We start from the raw sequence: 25,171 nt of genomic DNA, 5'->3' as shown, positions 1-25,171 counted from the left end.
CTGTCTTCTGCTGCGTGGAACATAACTAATCACCTCATTTTCATGTCACTTCCTGCAGACCAGGAGCTCAACACAGCATCCTTTGAAAAGTTTTGCTTGTCTGAAAGTGTCTGTGTGCTCGTTAGCTGCTGCTGATGCAAATGGGTGAAGATGTTGCCTTTGACGTGAATTATTTTATGCGAAGGCATAAAACAAGATTAATCATACCCTGCACCTCAGTGCTGCAGTACCACACTGTCTGCTAACATCCTTGGGAGTCACACTTCAGGAATCAGAGCAATAATAATTACAGTGTTAATAGGTCAAGGAAATCCATTTTGTTTTGTTTTAAACCTGTGGAGCAAACTTATGGAGATAAATGTCTTCTGTTAATCAGATTTCAGAGGGGAATAGCTTTATAGAATTACCACATCCAGGAATGTGAAAATATGCTGTTTCATGGTGGAGTTAGGAGTCACCTTGAAGTTACAAAGCCTGTGACTTCTTTTTTATCTAGACAAAAAAAATCTGACATACTCACTGGCACTGCATGTTCTCCAAGTCCACTGAACTGAAAAAAAAAAAAAAAAAGAGGGCGTCTGTAAATTATATTTTGCTATTTCATTTTCACTGTGATTGACTAGAAAGAGGAGCACATGATCTGCTTGCTGCCTTGTCCCAGTGGAAATGCTGATTAAATTCCTTCAGTGGGAATGAAAACATCAATTTGGTCGTGCCCGTAGGATGAGTCCTCAGAACAATTAACACGAGTCATTACAACAGAGCTGCTCAATCTCTCTCAGATCAGAACATTGAATTGCGGAAAAAAAAAAAAAAAAAAAACAAAGAGCCCCACTTGAGCAACCAGGACTGAGCAAACAGTTTGATCAGCTGCAGAATGATTGAAATACCCAGTGGCTAAAATGTGCAGAGCTGAGCTGTGTTGTGGTCACGAGGATTCTCCAAACACCAGCCCATAAAATGAGACACTGAATACTCAACCCCAAAGCAGCACCAAAATGCTGAAACTGGAGATTTTCAGGTTTTTTAGTGATGGTCTGATTAGCTACATCAGATTTATAGCTCACATTACTGTGGTATTATACCATCTCCTTTGATCAATGGTGATTTTAAATTCATTTTAGAGATCTGCAGAGTTTTAAAATTTTAAAAGTTAGTGTTCCATGCACATGTCTTGCACAGCCTGGAATTAATTCCAAGTGAAAACCTTCCTCTGTGTGGGAGGGCTTAGGCTTTGCTTGTATTTTAAAATGATGTTTTGAGAGGAAGCATAAGAATCAATAGCTGCTTGTGCGGGAAGAAAAAAAAACGTGTCATGAACTTGAGAGCAAATGAGATCACCCTGAGAATGTGGAATGGGTCTGGCAAAAAAAAAAAAAAAAAAAAAAAAATTAAATTTTTAAAAAGGAGGGAAATGCAATTCAAAAAAGGAGTACTTAGAAAGACCTCCAGCTGCACTGGTACATTGCAATGAGTGCTGCTGGACCACTGCAGCCCAGCCATGAAACAATTAATGGGATAATGAGCTGGGATGGATGACTGTCCTTCACACAATGTTTGTGCTCTGTGCAAGCAGCACTGAAGTCAAACTGAACTTACAAAGCCAAACCAGTGCTTCAAATAACTTCAGGTTTTAGCTCCTCTTGAGTCTGTAGTGGTGTGAGCTCACACATATGGTGTGCACACACTTGCAAATGCAGCAGCTCCTGGTAAAATGAAAAGTCTCCTTGGTCCTCTACCTTCCCCTGGAAATGAAGATGTAATTCCTATAATTAGAACTTCTACTTTTTACATTAATGTTGATTACCCGTACAGCTACCAGGAAAAAATTGATTTGGTGTAGGAAAGGAAACACAATTTTTGTTTGTCAGCTGTCGGTCTAAAAGGCTGGGACTGATTGGAACCAAAATATTTTCATATCTAAATTTACTTTTAAAAATTGGAACTGCAAGCACATACTATATATATATATATATATACACACACATATATATATATATGTATGTGTGTGTGTGTGTGTGTGTATATATATGTATGTATGTATGTATGTAAATATATAGTGTTCTGCCTATCTGCCTATGATTGGCTCCCAAGGGAGATAAAGTGCTAATGAACAAATTATGTGTTATTATTTCATGCAAAACTGCATAGCCCTAGATAAAGTCAACTGCTTCAGGGCATAAATCTTCACCTGTTTTAAATAAGAGAAATAAAGATGCTGTTCCAAAATCAAGAGAACAGTGTCGGATTATTCCTTCTTGGGAAGGAATGCTCTGGGCTGGTTTGTTGCCAGGAATTTCCTCTCTGTCAGCACTGATTTGAAAAGAACTGGAGCTGAATCAATTTGGAACCAGAACATCTCAGGCAGGATGAGATTGGCAGGGGCAGCTACTCCAGCCACCCTCCTTGAGCAGGGACATCTCGAGGCAGCTGTCCAGGCTTGTGTCCACTCAGGATTTTATTGTCCCCAAAGACAGATTTCCACAGCCTCTTGTACAGCCTGGTGCAGTGTTTGACCATTCCCATGTTAAAAAACCCCCAACACTACCAAGAAAAACCCACCAAAACAAAAAAAAAAAAAAAACCAAAACAAAAACAAAAATCAAAAAAACCCCACAAAACAAACAAACAAAAAACCAAAAACAAACAAAAAACAAACAAACAAACAAAAAAAACCAAAAAAACCCAAAAAAAATCACGCACCCAACAACATCAACAAAACCACAAGACTAAAAATACCACAACAAAGCCCAAACAATCAAACAAACAAAACTACACCAAACAAACTGAAATCACCCGCTGAAATGTAGAACCAACCCCATTTTCTTGTGTTCAAATAGCATTTCCCATTTTAAAACTTGGTGTTAAAATTTCACATTTTAAACCTCGGTGTTCACTCCCTCCCATGAGATATTTTTTCACATGGATATGATCCCCCCTGAGCCTTCCCTTCTTCAGGCTGAGCAATTCCAGCTCTGTCAGTGTCTCCTTGCAGGTCAGATGCCCCATCCCTGCCAGTTCCCAAGTCCACATCCACCTGTTTTTTTGATCATCTTTATCAACAAGAAAACCAAAGTCCAGAATGTTGGTTTTGGTTTGTTTTTTTTTTTTTTTATTTTATTCATCCATCATCTCCTCAGCATTCCTTCTTCAAAGAGCTCCTTCTGTAAAGCCCAGGTATGATTACTGCCCAGATATCTCTAGCTCTGCAGAAAAATAGATCAACATATATTTTTAAATCAATGTCCTTTTAGTGTTTTTAAAATTAATTGCGTTAATTTCACCTAATTTTACCCTCCTAAACCTGGGCACTAAGTTGAAATAATGCTCAGGTTTGTTCTTGGTCAGTAGACACAGAAAAAACTAATTACATATATCTTGAATGCTTTCTTAATAGACGATGAAATGATAAAAATTGTGTTTTAGGCTTGCCTGTTTCCTCCCACAAATGACAAACAGAGCCTGAGCAGCTACTCTGGAGTAGATATGGAATTTTCAGATGTCTGAAGCTGAGTCACATGAATTGCATTCCTTAGGCTTGCTTTGTTTGGTTAGATATTTCTCTAAATAATTCAGAATAATGCCCTTTTTATGGCTAAATAGATGTTGATAAGGAAAAATAAGGGGATATAAAGAAAAATAAGGGCATATTCAGAAAATCTGGATGTAGATATTTATGCTTAAAATACACCATGGAGTCACAAATAAAAAATCTCATTTTACTGCGCTGCTATACTAATAAAAAAATTCTTCTACTGCATATATATATATATATATAAACCCAGAACTTTCTGAACCAACACTCTGAATTTTTTCCCCCACCCTAATAAAAGTGCACGACCCTTAAATAAATTCTATCTTTTTAACAGGGCTTCAAGCCCTGATCTGTAAAGCTGCTTTTCACGAATATAAGGTTATATCTGCACCAAATGGCTTCTGGGAGCAAGATCTAAATGAAGATATCTGAATTTCCAGTTATTAAGATGTTGGATGGGTTATAGAAGGAGATGGAAACAGCTTAGAGACCATAAGGGCTCTTTCTGTTTAGCCAGATTTAAATTACTGTCGTTTGCATGCAGTTTGTGTCCAGTACAGTGAATATAGCTCATGTTTAGCATATCACTTCAGCAGTACACTCTAGAATATTCCCATCCTTTTACTTCTTTCTGAAGAACATGTACACCATTGTAATGCGGAATTCATGAGTGCCAAAATGTGGTTTTTTAAGCTATTCCAGTGAATCCCTCTTATAACAATTTCAATGAACACATCTTGTAACAAGCAACGCTGTCACTTCTCGGAGCAGTTGCTGTTCTCCTGGAGGGGGGAATAAAAACAATGCCAGAGCCACAAAAGGCAGAAAGAACATCTCCAGGCAGCTAAATAAGAATTGCTTCTTGAAAAGCACACAGTCCTCTCCTGGCAAATGAACATGCTCGTTGTCAAGCCAGCTGGCAGGAATGCTAATTACCCTGGTGCTGGGATCCCACTGATTCCCATTGTAGGCCTGCTAGAAAAATGCAGATTGTCTTTCAGTGTGACTCTATCTTGTCATTGCAGTCTCACTTGCAAGAGAACCTTTGGGTTTGGGGTTTGGTTTTTCTCTTTTTTTTTTTTTTTCAAAATTTCTTTTTGGAACAGGCAGATTTAAGGTGCGATTGTCAGCCGCGTACATGCATATGTCATGGTCTGCCTTCAAATTGGCAATATTTGTAGTTGGTTATCAAAATTATTAACTTTTAGAGTAGAAATATTGCTCTGTGACCCCCCCCCCCCCCCAAAAAATAAAGATCATTTGGGGTGAATTTCAGGAAAATAGAAGATACACTGTGATATAATTCAATTGGCCCACAGGTAGGGTTTTGTTTGGCTGCACACTCCATAAACAAAAATAAAAAAGAAACCTACATGCATCTAAAGATATATGAATGCAAATATAAAGCCTAGAAACCGTGAAAGAAGTTGTCTGTAGTTGTCAGAAGAGTGTCTAATTAGTAAATTTCCTTAAAAAAGCAGGAAAGCTGTTGAGTTTTCTTGTATAAGTTCAAAAAAAAAAATACTTCTGTCACTACCTGAGAAGATGAGAAGTGCATGGATTGTACAGGGGCCAGCATCAACAAATAAAGAATATTATTAAGTGCAGCTTGGTCTGCAATTTTTTTTTTGTGAATGCCTAAGTTATGTTTAAATTATTAATTGGCTTTAAGCCTTTGCCATAACCATTTGCAACAGCTAGAAATGAAGTGAGTAATTAATAGATCCACCACAGCAGAAATCTCCTCCACCCACATCTGCCGGAATTCAGGTGCAACATAAAATCTTGGGATTGGTAAAAAGTACTCAGAACCATGTATTTTTCCATGTCCCTGCACCCTAAGCTAAAAATAATAACAATCAATTGCTGTTATGTGGCATTTAGGGGCTATGGCCTTTTTCTCTGTGATCTCTTAGATGTGTAAGCGTGGCAGTTATTTTACTTGAAAGTTACTATGAATTTACCTCCTCTAATATAAATGCAATTTAATTCTTGTGAGGTAGGTTGTTTGGGGTTTGTTTTTTTTTTTTTTTTTTTTTGTGTTGCACCATAATTTATTTTATTTGGATTAATTTTAGTGGCATTTAAGTGGCTGTGAGTTATGTCGATGGTTAATGTCAACATTCAGACATGGTAGAAATGTTATTTTTCACAGTGTCAGTTTGAAAGGTAAAAATCATTTTTCACATAAAGATTAATTTATTTCTACATGAGAGCTCAACAGAGTTTGAGAGACTAAAGGCCTTACTGCAATATATTTTTTTTCCCTCAAAATCCAGATTTGATGCTTGAGAACACAATAAAAGTAATGTTTACCAGTGAATTGTTAAATGCCATAGCTTAAATAAGTGGTATAAACTTAGAGTTACACAGAATCACAGAATCACTGGGTGTGAAGAGACCTTCAGGACCATTGAGTCCAACCCAGCCCCAACACCTCAATCAAACCCTGGCCCCCAGTGCCACATCCAGGCTTTGTTAAACACACCCAGGGATGGGGACTCCACCACCTCCCTGCGCAGAACATTCCAGAGCTTTATCTCCCTTTCTGGAAAACACTTTTCCCTGCTCTCCAGCCTGGATTTCCCTTGGTGCAGCTCGAGGCTGTGTGCTCTGGTTGTGTCAGTGCTGCTGGGGAAAGAGCCCAGGGCCAGCTGAGCACAGGCACCTTTCAGGAGCTGTGCAGAGTGAGGAGGGCAGCCCTGAGTCTCCTTTTCTCCAGGCTGAGCACCCCCAGCTCCCTCAGTCATTCCTCACAGGGTCTGTGTTCCAAGCCCCTCTCCAGTCTCGTTGCCTCCTCTGGATGTGCTCCAGCGTCCCAAGATCCTTCCCAAACTGAGGGCCCAGAGCTGGACAGCACTCAGGGTGTGCCCTCAGCAGTGCCAGTGCAGGGGCAGAATGCCCTCCCTGCTCCTGCTGGCCACACCATTCCTGACCCAGGCCAGGAGCCATTGGCCTTCTTGGGTTCAGGAAACCCATTGGGAATGGTGCTGCTGCAATGTAGTTGGTGTTTCTTTGGATAGAAACTTTTCCAGATAGTTTGATGCTATGGTTTTCTCAGCTAGGGACACACAAATCTTCATTCTGAAATTCTTCCCGGCCCAGCCCCACTAAAATCACTTTGAACATGCCTAGGGATGATGTCAGTATTTTTAGTTTGATGGAGTTCAACACAAGCATAATCACCTCATGGAGAGATACTAAAAAAAAATTTAGAAATTTTAAAAAAATCTGATTACACCTTTTTAGATATGAGGCTTTAGATGTACCCTTGTTTCTGAGCATAGGAATAACCATGCTTGGTCTGGTGTTTCTGACAGTGATCAGAAGTGAATTACTGATGATTGAGTGTAAGAAAAGGGAAAGGCACCAATAAATGGTTGTCCCAGTGTATTTTCCCAGTCTTCAGTTTAAGGATCTTCCTGAATCAGAAGTTGTGTATTCCTTTAATTTTACTGCTCTTGAATAGGCCCCTTCTTCAAATTTGTTCTCTGTTGCAGTTCCCCAGCATCAAGCCATGAATAAATGGGTTTTGATGTGAAATTTGCAATCCTTTCCATCCTACTCAAGGAGCAGAATGGAGGAAATACCAGACTAGAACTAAGCAAACCAGTCCTGAATAACCAACCTACATTTCAATCACAACATTATATACAAAAAGACATAATCTGCTTTCATTGCTCTCTCCATATGCTCCTGTGGTATGCTGGAACTAAAATTATTTTTGGACACTTGCTCAAGGTAGGAAATCCCTCTGAATATCCATCAGAGGGATGTGAATCCCAGCCTGGGGACTGCAGTGTGGAAAATTGCTCATAAGCAGGGAGTGGAAATCTCTGTGTGGAAGAACAAGAAGAAAAAAGCAGAAGCCTGGATTGCATGTGTGTAATCTTTGCAAACATCAGCATTAATGCAATATCTGTGGTCCATTGCCCAGTGATAAAGTTGGGATTTGGGGACTGTCACATCACTGAAACAATTATGGGGTTCACAGACACCTCAAGAAGGAATGGAAGCCATGGCTCCAACGACCTCTCTGCAAATATATTTTGGGTAGCACTTATAAGGAATATTTTGGGGTTATCATGAGACGGTTGTGACAAAGCAGTCCCTGAAAAAAACACCACTTTGCATATGGGTGGGCACTTTGACACCAGATTCTCAAACACCCCTCTGTCAAGCTCCTAAGAATCAGACTTGCTGTTATCTAAGAGCTGTCCCTGGCAGAGCAAAGTGGGCAAGGATATGTGTGTGTCAGGAGGAATGAGAAGAAGAAATTGGAGCCTGGGAGCGGCACGAGCAGGACCAGAGGTCGTCTGTAATCCCACTGTCAGGGTTTGTCTTCAGCACCACTGCCAGGCCCTGCTAAGCACAGCCAGGGTAATCTCATTCCAGAAAACGAGCTGCGTGGAGGAAGAAAGGATTGCAGATGTCTGAAGCGGATTTGTTTTCTCCCTGCCTCAAATTTTGCATCTGTTTTTTTTGATGACGTTAGCTAGAGGCGGACCAACAGAGGAAATAGGGGTTATATGTTCATGCTGCAAAATCAGGCATGTTTCATCATCAATAACAAGAAACCTTTTCATTCTAGTTGCAGAGGCATAATCATCACATTTTCAAGCCGTTTTTAAACCATTTGGACATTTTGCTTAATTTGTGGACTGACATAAATGCAAAAAATTCAAATTAAATATACTCCAGTAACATATTTACCCAGTTATTTCTTCTTATTGTCTCTTGCTGTAGTAACTCTTTATCTTAAAATAGACAAATTAGAATTAAAAGTAAAAGACAAATGTCTTTGTCTTTTTTCTATAAAGAACAGGAATCAGCTACTTATTTCCCTATTATAGTGTTCTTCTGAGGAGATGTCAATGTCATTTACTTTGTTTTGCTCAAATATTATTGTTCAGCTGGAGGGACTTGCTGTTGCCAGAGATCAGGATGGAAGCACAGAACTCATCTCCTTTCTGGGGAGCTGTTTGATCCCCATACCCTTGATCCACAAGGGAAATCTGGACTAAAAACCAATTGGTTTGTGGTGCAAAATGGTGCATAATGTTTCTGGATCTAATTAAGGTTGTAAAAGAAGACTCCAAGGCAGATTTATAACTCTGCTGTCTTCACATGATGGGGATTCTCAGGAGAACTGAAAAATTCACTTTTCCTCTTAATTTTTCCCATCCTTCTCTGGATCCATTATGTAGCTCTTGGTACACCTTGGCATTGTTATCTCCATGGACAGTGAGATTTTATGGGCACAGGTCTGTGTTTGGTGAGAGAAAGAGAAGCATTAAATGGATTTTATTTAGTGCACACCCATAATTGTCTCTGTAGGATTAAAACCAATATAACTTGCCTTACTATCTTGCTTTTTAATGACACTGAAATAACAGCTCCAGATGACAAAATCTGCCTGGAGAATCTGTATCATGTCAGGCAGCTTAATTGCTGTTTAACTTTTCTTTATTTCTTTGCATCAAGAGTGTTGTCATACCCCAATGCCTCTGCCTTAACTAATAAAAATATCCCTTTTCTTTTATTTAATGACTAACATTGACCAGTCTGAATTGTACACAATTTATCACTGTAGTGATATTATTATTTCCCAAGCTGTCATGATTGCTGTTAAAAGAACCATGGATTTAATAGAAACAGAAGCATAGCTATAAAATATAATACGTCTTGCACTTCTGCAAAATATGCCTCTCAGTTAAAAAAAAATATATAAAAGAACTGAAAATGCTTTTGTTGCCTGTTTTCATTGTTAGTGGTTAGTGGTCTATCACAGCTCTTAAACACCTAAAGAAATAATTGATAACTTGAAGAAAAGTGAGGTTTATGTCTGAAATTTATTATCGTGTACAGGAACTGGTCTGTAACCAATCTTTTAGTGATAAACCACATTTAATGGAACCAGATATGGGCCATTCAGCTGAGAGGTTTCAGGAAAAACTGATTTCTTGTGAGTTTAGAGAGTAACAGCCCCATTAGAGTTTTTAGAAGAAGGAAGAGTGACTTGATAATCTAGTGGAGTTTTTGGAAGAAATTAATGAGCATATGGCTAAGGGAAGTCCATTTGCTGTGGTATTTGACTATCCACAAATATGTTCAATATTTGATTTTAATTGATAAAAGAAATTGAATTGAAAGGTTTTGTTATAGAAAATTATTCTCATTAAAATAAATACCTAAAGGGTGAGTAAAAGGGCAAAATTAACAGTGGGAGGACCTCACTGACAGTATCCTAATGAAACTTCTGCTGAAATCCTGGCTGTTCAATAAATTTAAAAAAAATACAGGAGCATGTTCTGATAATTTAAGAAATATAATTATAGTATTGTTTAGAAACCATTATCTAGTATCATGCTTTCCACACATCTCATTTTGTAAAGTCTGAACTAAACACCAAAGCAGAAAGTATCTCTAATGTGGTAATTTTAAATTTTAGGAGTGGTATTTTTCTTTAGCTCAGATTGAAAAATGGACAAACATAACAAAACCATGACTGGAACTACAAAGAAAATAAGGAGCTTGTACAATAAAGTACATGTTCCCTGAAGGTAGAGATTGTCTTTGGATTTCAGGAATAATCCTCCTAAAGCTAAAGAAGATAAACACTGCTGAGCATGTACGGTCATAGCTGAAAAAATAGAGTTAAGTGCTGTGCTTGGTAATTAAACTTAGAATGGAAATTGCCTTCAAGTTAGAAAGGAAAATTCAACTTTGTCTTGTAAGGATTTCACACATATTTCAAATAAAATTTAATGGATCTCAGACACGAGATGCATTAACAGACATGGCAAATGTTAGCATGGCTCCAGCATGCCTCGTCTTTAAGGTCCTCTCAGAAAACTTCTCTTCTCTTTTCTCACACTCTATTTTTAAATAATTTTCAGTCCATGATTGCAGCTGTTAAAGATGGTTAATTTATTTCATTCATGTGTCCTGTGGGCATGGGTGTGCTGGTGAGTTACATGTGCACATAGATACACCTGTGTGAACTTTTCCATTTTGAAACAGCACAGATTTTCTTTAATAATTAGCTCTAAGAAACTTTTGAAAACCTGCACTTTTCTGAGGCGAGAAGAGTCATTTACCTCTGTCTTCCAAGCAGATGCAGCAGTTCTCACACCAAAAGATTCCATTCTGCTTCGATGAGAATACTTCAGAAAACAGCTAAGATTTGAATAGGCCTTTCAATCCCCAAGTAATGCTTGATGAAAACAAAACGAGGAATGACACCTTCCCACCTTACGTGGGTTTTCTGAGTGTGTTCTGCATTGTGCCTGCCCATGCTGGTGACAAAGCTTTTGTTTTCTTCTGGTGCTGCATCACGCCTGGCACAGCAACGGGAGAGATCTGCATTTCGTCCTGTTTTGTGCAGTTATTACTCCAGTGCTGGAGGAAAAGGTTTTATTTTTGGCTGATAAAGAGAAGTACATGAGGAGTTCAGGTTCTAGCTGAGCTTTGTGGGCTGGGGTGGAAACCCAGGGCACAGGGAATATTTCTCCGTCTTGCTCTGAGGGGTCCTGACCCCGAGAGAAGCACTGACTTTGACCCTTGTCCATGGAGAAAACTCCCAAGACTTAGAGATAGACTAGAGTCTACAAGATTGTGAAATAGATAATAGAGAAGAGTCTAGTCTATCCCAGGGTGAAAGATTTTTTGAGGGATTTTAGTATGGAGGCAAGATGAAGGACACCAGGCATTGTCCCAAGCTTCTTCTTCTTCATCTACTCCATTTTCTGCAGTGTTGGTGGCACAGGGTGATTGGTGAAGGAAAGCTGCAGTTTTAGGTTACATGGACAGACAAGGGATGAGTTACTGGTAGATAAGTGGAAATAAGGTGTGTTTTGAGAGTTAATTGGATGAAACAACTTTAAAAGACCTTGAAAGTGAACATCTGTGGCCATTTTTGTGGTGCTTTTCCTGTGCGCAAAGTCTGGTGCAGGCAGCGTGCTGAAGTTTTGCTAAGATAACAATAAACAACAAACCAAAGACCAAAAAAGCCTGGTGCATCTCTCTTTCCTGGTACAGAACTGCTCCAGGAGGCCCAGGGGGGCCCAGTGAGGAGCCAGAAACCCATGGGCTGTTAAAAACCTGTGTGGAGCCATGAGGGGGTGCAAATCGGTCACACTCACTAATTTGGTTGTGGCCAAGGATTTCATGTGAGCATCTCCTGGAAGCTTGTAAGGTTTTTAAGGAGGAGCGCTCCCTGAAGCTTTGCTTTACCTTTTCAGAGCACAAGCATGTGCTTGTCCATCACCATCATCAACTTAAAACTTCAGTTCTGTTTATCTTTGTCTCCACCATCACCCCACACCTGGGGGCTGCGCTGCCCTGCACCATCTCCTGGCTGAGAGGAGCAAATTGCACTGGTCACTTTTTCTTCTCTGCACCTTTAAATTAATGAGGAATTAAATTATTTGTGACTTCCTGCCTGTGTGGTGTGAGGATTTCGTAACAGTGCAATTTCAGAGTTCATTTTTTGGGTACTGCTCGAGGTGAAATTCTGCCAGGTTTCTGAGAAAACCTGAAATGTAAGTAAACATCTGCCCTGTGGTGCTCAAAATTGCCAAAGTGCAGCTGACCTGCAAAGCAGAAAGTCTTTTGGGCCACTGAGTAACACTGGCTGCCAGAATAATTCCTGTGATTACCTTCTCTCCAGATTCTGCATCAGAACTGAGGAAAGGAAAATCTCAGATACTCAGTTGGCTGTTGAATAGTAGATAAACTGCCAATTGTTTGTATGTAATGAATTTTCATAATTTTCTCAATTTACATTTATGGATTGTTCACAATAGCTGAATGCTTTGGTTCCTGTGCCCAAATGGAGTGGCTTCAAAAAGCAATGTATGCAGATATATCTTGATTTTAAAAAAAGATTAGGTCTACAAGTATTCTTGTGAATAAAATAATGATGAATACCATACATAAAATTATGAACAGTGGAGCACTTCAGTTAAATATATGCTTTGAGGCTTGCTGATTAAATGGATAAACCTTTAAATATTTTTAATGTGACTGAATGATAACTTATGTCTATTTTCATATTTCTAGAGATAACTGCAATAACAATTTGCAGCACTTTGGTTAAATGCTGAACTTTGAGGGAAGAGCAGCAATATGGAACTTTGCAGTAATTACAGGATTTTAAATTTACTTTTTAACAATCATTTCAATATTTGAATCTCAGGAATTTTTCCCTTCGTTGTGTCCATAAAACCCAAACTCACCAGTCTTCAGCTAGAACAAGCTAAAAGAAATTGAAAGTTTAATCCATTTCATTACTTGTATAATGAGAATAGTTATTTGCAAGCGACAATTTTGTATTTGTTTTTTTTTTTTTAATTTTCTACAAACAGGTGATTCAAGAACTTTGAATTTCTTCTAAACTGGATTTGGCATGATAATCTGGATCTATTTGTATGCTATTGCAATTACAGCAACTTGGGACTCAGAACAGTTGATCATTTCAGTTGAAATGTTTTTTTTCCTTTTTCCATTTGCAGGGTGCTCTGGGCCGCTAGGGATAGAAGGAGGGATTGTGTCAAACCAACAAATCACTGCATCCTCCACTCACCGGGCTCTTTTTGGACTCCAGAAGTGGTACCCCTACTATGCACGGCTTAACAAGAAGGGTCTTGTGAATGCCTGGACTGCTGCAGAAAATGACAGATGGCCGTGGATTCAGGTAACAGATGGAGCTGAGGAGGGAAAAAACCATCCTTGATTCAATTGCCAGTGTCACTTAAGAAACTGATGAAGACAAGTGGTTAACGAACAGCTAGATTCTTATTCACTGTCATAGACATAAGCCCAGGCTAAAAGGGACTATTTAGTTGCAATACAGTGATAATCTTGACTTTACAAATGCACAAGCTCCCCTTTTTTATTTTTTTTTTAATTAAAAAAAACCCTGTGCATATGTTCCATTGTGGCTTCTAAACTGTGGAAGCAGATTTATGCAGGATCCTTTCAAAAAAGCTGCTTTCCACATATGTTGTATTTGGGGGTCAGCTCCTTAGAAGCATACCACAGCTTTATCTCTTGCTGGAGATATCCTAACACGTGCTAAAGGGGCTTGACGTGTGGTTTTGGCACTGCCAGAGCATGCTGGAAGAGCTGGTGCTCTTTGCTGAGCTGCTCTGGGCACACAGGTTAAGGACTACTGGAAGTAATAAGAACTGTTTTAATTAAGGTTGAAACAGCTGTTAGTTCAGACACATCCATGGGGCTGAGAATACACATTTTCTCATCCCACTCAAGCATGGTATTGCTTGAGTTATTCAAATGGCAGCGCCCTCACTGTGTACTGGATTTCTCTCTGCCCAAAAATGACTTCAGTGAAAGCAGTGAGTATGAAGTCCTGTAGCAGTGTTGTAATGAAGAAAATTATCTAGGGGTTGTTGTAGCTCTTTGCTTGGGTTGTGTTTTCATGACATGTGAATTGGGAAGAGCTTTGGCAATTTCAGCTGTTGGTTAATAAGGGTTAGTGAGTTTGATACTTCTGTGAAAACTTTCTGCACTGATCCTCATGGTCAATGTGTGAGGAGGATGCTTCCCTTCCAGTGAACCCACTGCAGGATTTAGCAAAACTGTGATATTTGAGCATTTTATCTGCCAGCATTAAGTTGAACTGTCCATAATGCCTTCAGCTGTGTCAGACACACTCTTCTTGAGGCTACCTTGGTGTTCATGGAATTAATATTTGTTCACAATCAATGTTTATGCCCTGACTACCATCTTTAATGTCATTGAGAGGCTCCTACATATCTGGGGGGGAAGCATTCCTAATTACCTGCTCATTTTTCTTGTATGGGCAGCAGACACAAAACACTGTTTGATGAAGTTTTCTGAAACTGGTACAGTGGGAGTGCTGGATTTTGTCACCTCTGAAAAAAAAAACTGGTGTTACTGCTTGTTTTTTATTGCAGAATGAAAACACAAAAGGCCCTTGAATGTGTTGTAAGTCAGTTTCCCTCCATAAAGATCAGAGGTGTTAGGAAGTCTGTAAAACTTATACATTGAAAAGAACTGGAAAGGATCATGCAGAGGGACCTGAGCAGAATTATTTCCATGGGAGTAGAAAGCTAATGTAATTTTAATGCATAATGAAAAAGTCAGCTTTTGGGCTGTGTTAAGAGTGTAGGCTTTATTAAATGAGCTGGAGAAAGATTTCAAAATCATTCAGCACTGGCCCCCTAGACATGTCTTTTTGAGGAGAAGAACTGGATGGGGATATTTAATGGTCTGATGCTTTCACATTTGTTCTTGGCACCGTGGGGGCAGCTGCCAGACTCCCTTGGACTTTGCTCCCTGGGAAATCTTCCCTCTGCTCTTACATGCAAGGAACATCCTTGGGCCAGTGGACAAAATATGTCAAAAATCTCAGCCCATTGCAACAGGTCTGAAGAATTTGGTTTTTTTTTTTTTTTTGGAGTTTTGGAGGTTATTCCAATCCCTTACAGGTTATTCTGTAACTTTGGCAACCATAGGGTATAAGGACTTTTGATAAGCTTACATCATACAATTAATGTGTTTTAAACATTAATGTGTTTTAAACATTCTCTTATATTCTTCTCATTTTTCTTGCAAAACGAACTTTAGGCTGTTGTTTTCACAAAAATTGCCAAGTGCTATTTTTAATCCTATTTTTTTCAGTTCAGGGCAAAATTAAAATATTATTTGTAATTTCAGAGCAGAGGACTTGAGAGGCCTTTCTTTCCTTTTCTCTCTCTTCAAAACACCTGGAACCAAATCTGAAACATTTTTAGGGAGATGAGAGGTAGGAGGAAGGCATTCTGCAGAAAATCTTTTTAGATCTGGCAAGGTGGAGACACCCACAAACTTTATGCACAGTAGATCTTTACATCAGAGCACTTTCTTGTTCTTAAGCCATGAAATAAGCTTTAAGAAACAAACACTGTCTGACCCTCGTAGGGGGGAACTGTTAGAGGAGAGGAGAAGCAGAAATCCCACATTTTATTCCTGCACAGGTTCTGTAACGCCCAGGGAGACGCTCCATAAATGTTTCTGGAGTGGTACAAAAAGTCAGATTTGGGCTAAATTTCTGGCTCATGGGAGAAAAGATGTCAAACCCTCTACCTGGGTTTTTACTCTGTTGTGTCAGCCTCTCCCCACACCCTAATGGGAGCAACCTGCACATGGAACCTTTTCCATGCTGCTCTGAGTGACAAAGCACCTGGTCCAGAAGAAGGCACTGAAAAAGGGTGTGAGTGTTTGGCAGAGATTAACTGGAAAGTTACAAAGCCAGAAAATCCATTTTTAGGGCACACAAATTAACATTTAGCGCAGTTGAACCTGAAGCAATCTCCTGTTCCCCTCTTGGAGCTTCTAATGCTAGATAAATTCTAAAGGAAGCCATGTATAATGGGCAAAGTCCCTCAAAGTATGATTATGTACAAGCCTGTAGCTATTTTTTGCCTTGTTCCATCATTATCAATTTTCTTTGTCATTTAATTTCTTTATTTATATGCAGCCTGGCAAATAAAAGGTTTGAGTGTTCTGCTTGTAACTCACTTGTAATGAGTGCAGAAGTTTTTTTTTGTCTAATCTTTCAGGTGTCTGATACACATGAACTAATTAGTATGCAATTTCATTTTCCTGTATTCTCCCAATGAACTGAAAATTGAAATTGCCATTTTAAATTTACACTCTCAGCATGTAATTAGTAATGGCTCTACAATGCTTGTAATTGGCTTGTGATTTAAAGGGTCACTGACCATGTTTTTGGAAGCAAATTAAAGCCTGAGTAAGTCATATCTGCCTTTTAAAGTTCTCCTGACCTCTGTTTCTCCTCACAGGTTGGCTGTGATAAAATAGCACCTGTGTACTGCTTAGCACTTTATTAGTGATATTAACTTTTATGGTTTGGAAATACAATGACAAAAAAAAATCACATACATCTATTTTTCATTAATTGGTCCTGAAGTATAACCAAAATGCTCACAGTGACTGTTCCAGTAATGAGTCTTTTTTGTAAAGTCTTTTTTTTTTTTTTAACAGTGGCTTCTCTTTTCCCTTCTGTCCCTTCGCATTTACAGTTTTAAAAAATATTGGTTTGTTTCATTCTGATTTCACTTCATTTCTGCTCATCTCTTGCACCTGTATTTTTCTATTCCTATATTAGTTATTCTTTTTAGGGCAGTATGAATCAGAATAGGTATGCTCATGGGCAGGGTTATGGTTTCTGTTATCCCTCCACCAAATCCAAAATCATGGATATGATCCTGCCTATGGATTACTATCTAACAAAAAACATAAACTGCCAGCAGGAGTTTCTGAATGTTACTTCTCTCCGGTGAATTCCAGCCTAGGAATCCATGCCTGTGCCCTTACACTCCTTCTCCTCTCTCAGTTTAAACCATCGTCATATTTCTTAATTCATTTTTCCCCTATTCACAACTTTTAAGTCTTTCGTGGTCTTTTGAACATGGAAATTGTTTTTACAGAGTGTAAAACCCACAGGCACCAAGAGCAGATTCCAGCATAGCTTATACCTGGAGAATTTTGAGAAAATGCACGAATTTCTGAGCATCATGCCACTACATGGGAGATGTGTTTGAACATCTGACCTGTTGCTGGGGGCTGTTGTGTATAAGTGTAAAGTACTCAACAGAATGATAAAACCCATATTTTTGTTATCTCTCACTGAAATGGCATAAACTGTTTCTCCAGAGACACCGGTATGCTTGCAAATTTTTAAAATAAAATATTCAAATATTTATTTTAATATTGTGAGTAGTTGGAGGTTTGAAGGATTAATTTACAAAACAGGTAGACTGCTCACTTTGGTTGCAGAATAAAGAGTGGGAAGTAAAGGTAGTTCAGGCTGATTATTCAGCTTTTTTCTTCTAGTTTTTATTGCATACAAGATGATCACAAATAATTAATCTGGGGTTTCTTCGTCAAAGAATTCATCCCTTTCCATGTATATTTCATGTGTTTCTCTGTTTGGAATAAATTTTTGAGAGTCAAGTTATAATTTCAAAATGGAAAAGCTACAAGTCTTACTTAGAATATATGGAAAGAGAACTATAACTCTATAATTTTTTCTAATTTGTTCCCCAAATGGCTTTTCTGAAATTATGTGCTAAAATTCAGATGAAACACAATAATGAGAAATTCAACAGTCTGATGGAAAATGTGCCCAACCTCTGATTGGCAATTTAAATATATTAGTACTCCAGTCCAAAGTAAAATACATTCGGTTTATTTACCATTTCAGCATGTCTGTTGTAAATAATACTTTTTTGTCTTTTTAATTTAGCTTCCTTAATAACTATGCTCAGCTTTAAGAAAATTTCTTCACTATATTTCTTGAAGCTATGAGTAAACATTTTTAGTGCAGATATTTTTAATAAAAAAGATCACCTGTGATGGAAAGGGACTTAGCCCAACAGAATCAGGGCAAAAAATTTCCCTGATCCCTGTCTTATTTAGAATTAATTTGCTTAGTCCTTTTTTTCCTTGAAAAGCACAGAAAATGCTTTTAAAAATAAAAGTCTAAACATATTCCAATATTATTGCTGATAAGTAGAATTTATATTTTAATTGAGTCTTAATTTGTTTTTTACACAAGTGTCTCCACACCACTTTTGGTTTCAATCCCACCTCTGGTGCTCAGCCTCACCTTTCTGGGACTTTCAGTTCCTTGGCATAATTAAATCTGTGACTATGAATCTCACAAAGCTAATCATAACAACTATGACATACAAAAAAAAAATTTGTATAAAAAACCTTTCCATCATTCTTATATGCAAGCAGAAAACCAAAAAGTATTGTGTGGGATTTTTTTCCTCCAAAAAAAAAGGCAAGGGGAAAAAAAAGTTAACATCTTCCTCATCAAGAGCTTCCAAAGAGCAAGTACACACCAGGTGATAGCTATTTGCTAATGAAATGATAAAACCCAAAATACACAGAGGCCTTGCAGAACATTCACTCAAACATCTGTTGGTGAGAGCTCCAAGCAAACTGCCATCTGTGAAACCATTCATTTTGTCAAAGTTCATTTCCTCATTCATGAGCACTGGTGTACAGGCTTCCAAAAATACCTGTCACTAAATGTTTTATGTCACTTAATGTAGCTCTCATCTCAGTGTCAGGTGAACTTTATGAAGTGCAGTCTCAGAGTCATCCTGCAAGGTGATGTGCACCACATAGGAAGATTTAACTCACTAAGTTAAATGTTAAAAAGTTGTTAAAGTTCTTCTTTTTATTGTCAATATTTCAAAATTTGGCTCAATATCATAGCAGGATTTCCTTGGAGGATATTGGTGAGAGGCAGTAAGTACCTGAAAGCCCTTGGCTGTGGAGAACAGAAGCTAATAAGGAAAGTGCAGTTGAATTAAAACAATGCCACACAGGACCTTTGGTCTGCAGGAATTAGAAGAGGTTGTCTGCTAGCCAAAGCCTGCCATAAATTCACTGACTTCAGTGAACTCAATACCTGTGTCTGCTCTCTGCAGACCTCCCTCAGCATCTAAACATTTAGCTTACAGGCCAAAAATGTAATTTATGTACTCAGAGCAGAAAACAAGGAGGATGGGAGCCTATTTCTTAGTGTAATCATCCACAGACTCCCTGCTGCCCCATGTCTTGGTATCCATTTTGTGTCACACTGTCGGGTCCGGCTGTCTGTCTCTGCCCCGACACGGGTAGGGTGGTTCTTGGGTGGCACGCGATTCAAAGGACAAGTCTGGACTCTTCAGCTTTTCGATCTTCAGATTGTTTATTGTTTCTTATCTACAAAATTTTCTGTCTGCCCAACAGAGGTCTGGTCTGCAAGGCAACCACAGGCACTCTCTGCCCACCCACGGGGCAGTCATGTCTTTTTATACTAAAGTCTACGTACATAATATTTACCTTTATTTCCCAATGCTTTTCACCCATGTTAGCAAGTGCACCTTCACCATAAACCAATCCCCAAGTGCCAACATCACCACAGGAGATGGAGGACAAGAAGAAGAAAGAAGAAGGACGAGACACGCCCTGATCCCTCCATCTTGTCTCCATAACCCCCCTGTACCAAAAACCTTAACGTCTATATTTCACCCTCTAAATGTGTCCCTTTTACACCCTTCACTCTAAAGTGATTCTCATGTCCTCAAACTCTTGTTATTTCTGTGGATGGATAAAATCAAGCCACCAAACACTTCTGGCAACATTCCAGGATTTTCGAGACCCCCCCAAGGGTTCTCCTGGCATCTCTGGACATCGGGAACGATGTGCTGAGATCCCACATCACACCTCCTGCTTTCATCCCAGGCACGGACACATTCCAACAACTTTGGGATGAGGTTCTGGGTGCACAAAACAGCCAATTCAGAGTCAGCATCCCCATGGCAACTGAGGTTTGATGCTGTTATGAACACCATCCATAATATGCTCTGTCAGCCCCCATGCCAGAATTCCTTAATTACTCTACCTAATGTGGCTGAAGGACTAAAGGAACAGGACCTTTAAACACATTTATCCCCTGCATCTGCAACACTGTGCATTCCAACTAGATTTTTTTTTTTTCCCATTTGCCACTCTGATAGTAAAAGCAGTCAAGTCTTGGAAAGTGGTGACACCAAAAGGAACAAAGGTGTGTCCACATCATTTATTGCATCAGGAAGAAGCAAATAAAAGGTGTCCCAGCACCTGTGTGGTGGTCCATAATGGAATGGTGTGTGGGTCTCCTAGTCACCTTGTGGGGATGACAGCATCCGAATCTGTGAGATGATGTCATGCTAATGTGTGATAGTCAAATGAATAATTTTTACCTTCTAAACATTAGCTTGAAAACTGGAAAACCAAATGATCCTCTCTCATTGTTACTGTCCTGCTAGACTTGACTTCTGGGAAAGTGTTGTTTCAAGTTATTTCAATGAAGTTAAGGTTCAGGGAACAAAGTTTAAGATAAAGTAAGACTACATGCCAGGATATTAAGATTTTTTTTTGTGGTATGCAGGCATATGTGCACAATCCCAGGATGGGCCAGCTTGGAAGGGCCCAGAGTGGCTCAGCTGGTGGCACCTCCCTGCTCCAGCAGGGCCAGCCCAGAGCCCAGGGCATTGTGCCCAGGGAATTCTGGAATGTTCCCAGGGAGGAGCCCCAGAGCTCCTCTGGGCTCTGCTCAGGGCTGGCTCTGCCTCCTGTGAGGGGAATTGCTGGGATCAGCCCTGCCCGGGGCTCTGGGGCCATGGCTGGGCCTGGGGCACACAGGGATGGACAGGGACAGACAGACAGGGACACACAGACAGGAACAGACTGGGACAGACAGGGACAGACAGACAGGAACAGACAGGGACAGACAGACAGGGACAGACAGACTGGGACAGACAGACAGGGACAGACTGGGCCGAGCTCAGGCCCTGCCCGGGGCTCTGGGGCCATGGCTGGGCCTGGGGCACACAGGGATGCTCAGGGACAGACAGACAGGGATGGACAGGGACAGACAGACAGGGACAGACTGGGCTGGGATCAGCCCTGCCAGGGCTCTGGGGCTATGGCTGGGCCTGGGCCTGGTCTGACCTCTGCACACAGGGACGGACAGACAGGGACACCAGGGACACATAGGAACAGACAGATACATGGACAAACAGAGATGGACAGGGATGGACAGGACAGACAGGGACACACAGGGACAGACAGACAGGGACAGACTGGGCTGGGATCAGCCCTGCCCGGGGCTCTGGGGCTATGGCTGGGCCTGGGACAGGGCCTGGGCCTGCTCTGACCTCTGCACACAGGGACAGACAGACAGGGATACCAGGGACACACAGGAACAGACAGATACATGGACAAACAGAGGTGGACAGGGATGGACAGGACAGACAGGGACACACAGGAACAGCCAGGGACACATAGGGACAGACAGACAGGGACACACAGAGATGGACAAGGACACAGACAGGGACACACAGACAGGGACACACAGGGACAGACAGGGGGACACAGTGACACAGGGACACACAGGCATACGCAGGGACAGCAAGGAACAGCCAGGCATAGACAAAGACAGACAGACAGGGACAGCCAGGCACAGCCAGGGCTGAGGCCCCTCTCAGCTGGGGCTCCTTTCCGGGCTGAGCAGCCCCAGCTCCCTCAGCCTTCCCTGAATCCCCTCTGTCCCCTTCCCTCCTCTGGGGCTGCTCCAGGAGCTCCTTGTCCTCCTGTCCTGAGGAGCAGATGGACACTGCACTGCAGATGTGCCCTCACAGGGCCAAGCTGAGGGGCAGGATCCCCTCCCTGACCTGCTGGCAATGCTCTTCCCAATGTCCCCCCAAATCCCATGGACCTTCCTTGCCCCCAGGACGCTCTGATGGTCAGGGACAGCTCATTGCCCACAAGAACCCCCAGGTCCTTCCTCACAGAGCCACCCCAGCAGGTCCCCTCCAGCCTGTGCTGCTGCCTGGAGCTGTTCCTGCCCAGGTGCAGGACCTGCATTTCCCTTATTCACTACAGACATTTATTCCCTGCCTGATTCTGCAAGCTGTCAGGGTCCCTTTCGAGGGCTTCACAATTTCAAAGCATCTGAAGCCTCTCAGGGGTTTTTGCCTCTCATCCCAGCCATATGTGGTTAGTGACCTGGTGAGGACACCTCATCCAGCCACTGAGGAACAAGTTAAACAAGTATTTGCCCCAGTATTGAACCTTCAGGGACACCAGCAGTGGCACATCTCCAGCCACATCCCATGACACTGATTACAGCCCTATGGACCTGCTGCTCACCCATTTCTCAATCCAAGCTTATCTCACCTCAGCTTCCATGGCTGTTGGAAGCACAGAAAGTCACCAGCACCATGAGAACTGCCACAGACAACCAGGGCTGAAGTCAACTCACCCTCCTTGATCTCCTCTGGGAAAGGTGGCATGTGTTTGTCATCTCAAAGACCTTCCAATTTAAGCCACACACGAAATCTGTGAACTGAAAAATGGGAGCATATTTTACTCTTGAACTCTTAGAACCTTCTTCTTCAATGACTGGCTAAGATAAAAAGACATAGTTCAAGCCTTGATTGTTTCAATGAAACTTTTCAAAGATTGTCTATCACAAAACCAAACAATGTTTATTTTTTTAACCTAATCTTTTGCCTGCATATTTCTGTAGAAGGAAAAATATTTTGAGGAAAAATGTGCATAAGAATAGGGAAAATCTCACCAAAGGGTAGCTTTTAACATTTCTATATGAACTTTTTCTTTACTTTTGAGTCCTAATTTCAATTAATAATAAAAATATTCACTTATAATAAAAATATTTCAATTAATAATAAAAAATATTTTATGGGTGGTGTTGGGATTCAACAAATAGCCAATTTCTTAGGGTTCAGGAGAAATTAAAAATAATAGTTTGAGCCAACTTTCTGTGTTCTGTAACAGCCTCTGTGGGCCAAAAATCATTTGAGTGGTGCATTTTTTTCATCAGTCACACAGCCGCTGCCCCCTGTGTGCTTCACTAGCCCTTCACTCCCCTTGTGTCCATCCCCTCTCTCTTTCCACAAAACCAGTGTCTCAGCAGCTAACAGGTTATCCCCAAAGATTGATTAGGATTACCTTGACCATGAAGCAAGGGGATAAAGATACATACCTTAATACGCCTTGTGCACCATTTGATAGCACTGTTATCACTAGATAAGTTTATTCTGGGAATGTGCAATGGGATCTCACAGTAGGGATCTCATAGGTTCAGAAAAGTGTGATCTCCTGAGAGCTCTCAGATTTCAGATGGTTAACACTCCTTTAATCGGTACATTGGACGTCTTTTCAAACCTTGAAACTCTATAATTCCATGACTTCTTGGTCTGGGAACATGCATAGGACCTCAACAAAGCCCACTGAAGCCAGAGTGGGAATTTTTCCCAGTTCTCCTTTTGGGGGCTTGAGATAAGATCATAATTTTCTTCAAAGTTTTTACCAGACTGCATCTGCCAAAGTGCCATAAAAAGAGATGGAAAGTGTGTGAGAGAAAATACCTCTCAATATCTGAAGTTATTTCACAACCAGAAATTTCCCTGAGTGTTTTTTTCTTTTTTTTTACGGTGCTTTTAATATTGCACCTTTTTGAATTCACTTCTTTTCCCTAAGGAAGACAGTTTTCACGTGGGATGAAAAGTGTGTGGTTTTGACCTGAGTCTGACATCACAACTTCCAGATCTACAAGCTGTTGATCAAAGCTCTTTTACAAGGGGAAATACATGCAGATATTTTCACTGACATTTTTATTTACATAGGCTTAGGCTGATTCTTCAGGATGTCTTCCAGACATTGTGGGGAAGTTCTTTCTGAGAGCCATTAACATTCCAAAGGCAGGAAGAGTTTTCACAAGTTCAAAGCATATGAAGAAATTAATAACAGCAATAAATGACCTTGGTGTTTCTTAGGTAACATTGAGTTTCAGGTAGTTAATACTCATTTGATCAATACTTTGCAAATAAAATTATATTTTTCAGGGCTGCAAACCTCTGAACAACGTGAGATTGATTATTGGCCCCTTCTTGAAATGGCAGTCTAAACATGCCAGTGTTTGAATAATTCATATAACCCTGTTAATGGCATTCATAACACCTACCTTTGGGACTAAAATAATGACTTAATAATAAAAAGGAACAGACTAAGCAAGTTTTTTAGTCTGTCTAATTATGTAAACTCTCTGAGGCATAAACTGAAAGTTCTCAACAAAAGCCAAATGAAGTAGATGCTTTTTGATAATTCTCATAACATATGTTCCTCCACATTAGCATTACATGGGCCAAACAATCCTTGTATTTATGTTTTCCACACAAGTAGGGTCTAACCTATATTCTGATCTCTTCACACACAGGCAAATTAAATTATTGGTCCAATTTGCATCTCTGATTCTGCGTGTCTAATTTAAAGCAGGTACATGAATAAGTCTCACTGAGGATGGAGTTTGTTTTTAGAGGGTTAGCTGAGGCTGAGATGCAGGTGGGTAGAGGGAAGTCCTGAGAGGTGTTTGTTCTTACCCGGAGGTGTGATAGACTGGAAGCAGCAGGAGGGTGAGTTTTCAGAGGATGTAATAGCAAAGTTATGAGGGTGCTTTGCTGGACCTGCATCCACATAAGTGAAGCAAAATAGGCTGGGATCAGAAACAACCTGAGTGTTTAACTGGTCTGTCCTCAAAGTGCAATCCCACAACAACGCTGGGAATTGCAATTTTCAAAGCAACCTGTAACAAACATTTGTTCTCCTAGCCTATTGCAGGACAACGATTTACACTATCACATGAATATTTTGCAATAAAACATGTTTTTTCTTCGTGGGGCAGACCCCCTTCCAGCGTGTCAGCAAGGGTGCTGCTGCGGATAAATCACTGCCTATCCTCGCTGCGTGCTGCTTAAAACACACATCACTGCCACTGTGCTGACTGCAGTAATGCCCTGAACTAAATCCAGGGGAGCTCTGCTGACAGTGCTGATTAGGAGAGTATCAAAAAGCCACAGACAGGCAAGACAGATGAGCACCTCGTGTGCAGGTGCCAGCGAGGCTTTGCAAGGGGAAGTTAATAGTGACTGACCTGCTGTGCCCTTCCTGCTCCTCATCACCAGCCCAGCTCTGCAGCTGCTCTGGCACCAGGGTGAAACAGCAGTTTGTCCTGTTCAGACT

The 25,171-nt window shown here is 40.5% G+C and overlaps 1 protein-coding gene across 1 annotated transcript in view; it reads left to right on the top strand.

The window, feature by feature from the left end:
* EDIL3 (EGF like repeats and discoidin domains 3) overlaps nucleotides 1–25,171 on the top strand; it is a 242,611-nt gene that overhangs the window by 152,873 nt on the left and 64,567 nt on the right. The window contains exon 6 of the mRNA XM_066569157.1: nucleotides 13,051–13,232. Coding sequence (XP_066425254.1) covers nucleotides 13,051–13,232 — 182 coding nt within the window. The remainder of the gene's footprint in view (nucleotides 1–13,050; nucleotides 13,233–25,171) is intronic.

The sequence above is a fragment of the Molothrus aeneus genome, chromosome Z, assembly GCF_037042795.1.
Source record: "Molothrus aeneus isolate 106 chromosome Z, BPBGC_Maene_1.0, whole genome shotgun sequence".
In the NCBI taxonomy this organism is placed as follows: domain Eukaryota; kingdom Metazoa; phylum Chordata; class Aves; order Passeriformes; family Icteridae; genus Molothrus; species Molothrus aeneus.
The sequence above is the reverse complement of the archived record's forward strand: the minus strand, read 5'-3'. Positions and strand labels throughout refer to the sequence as shown.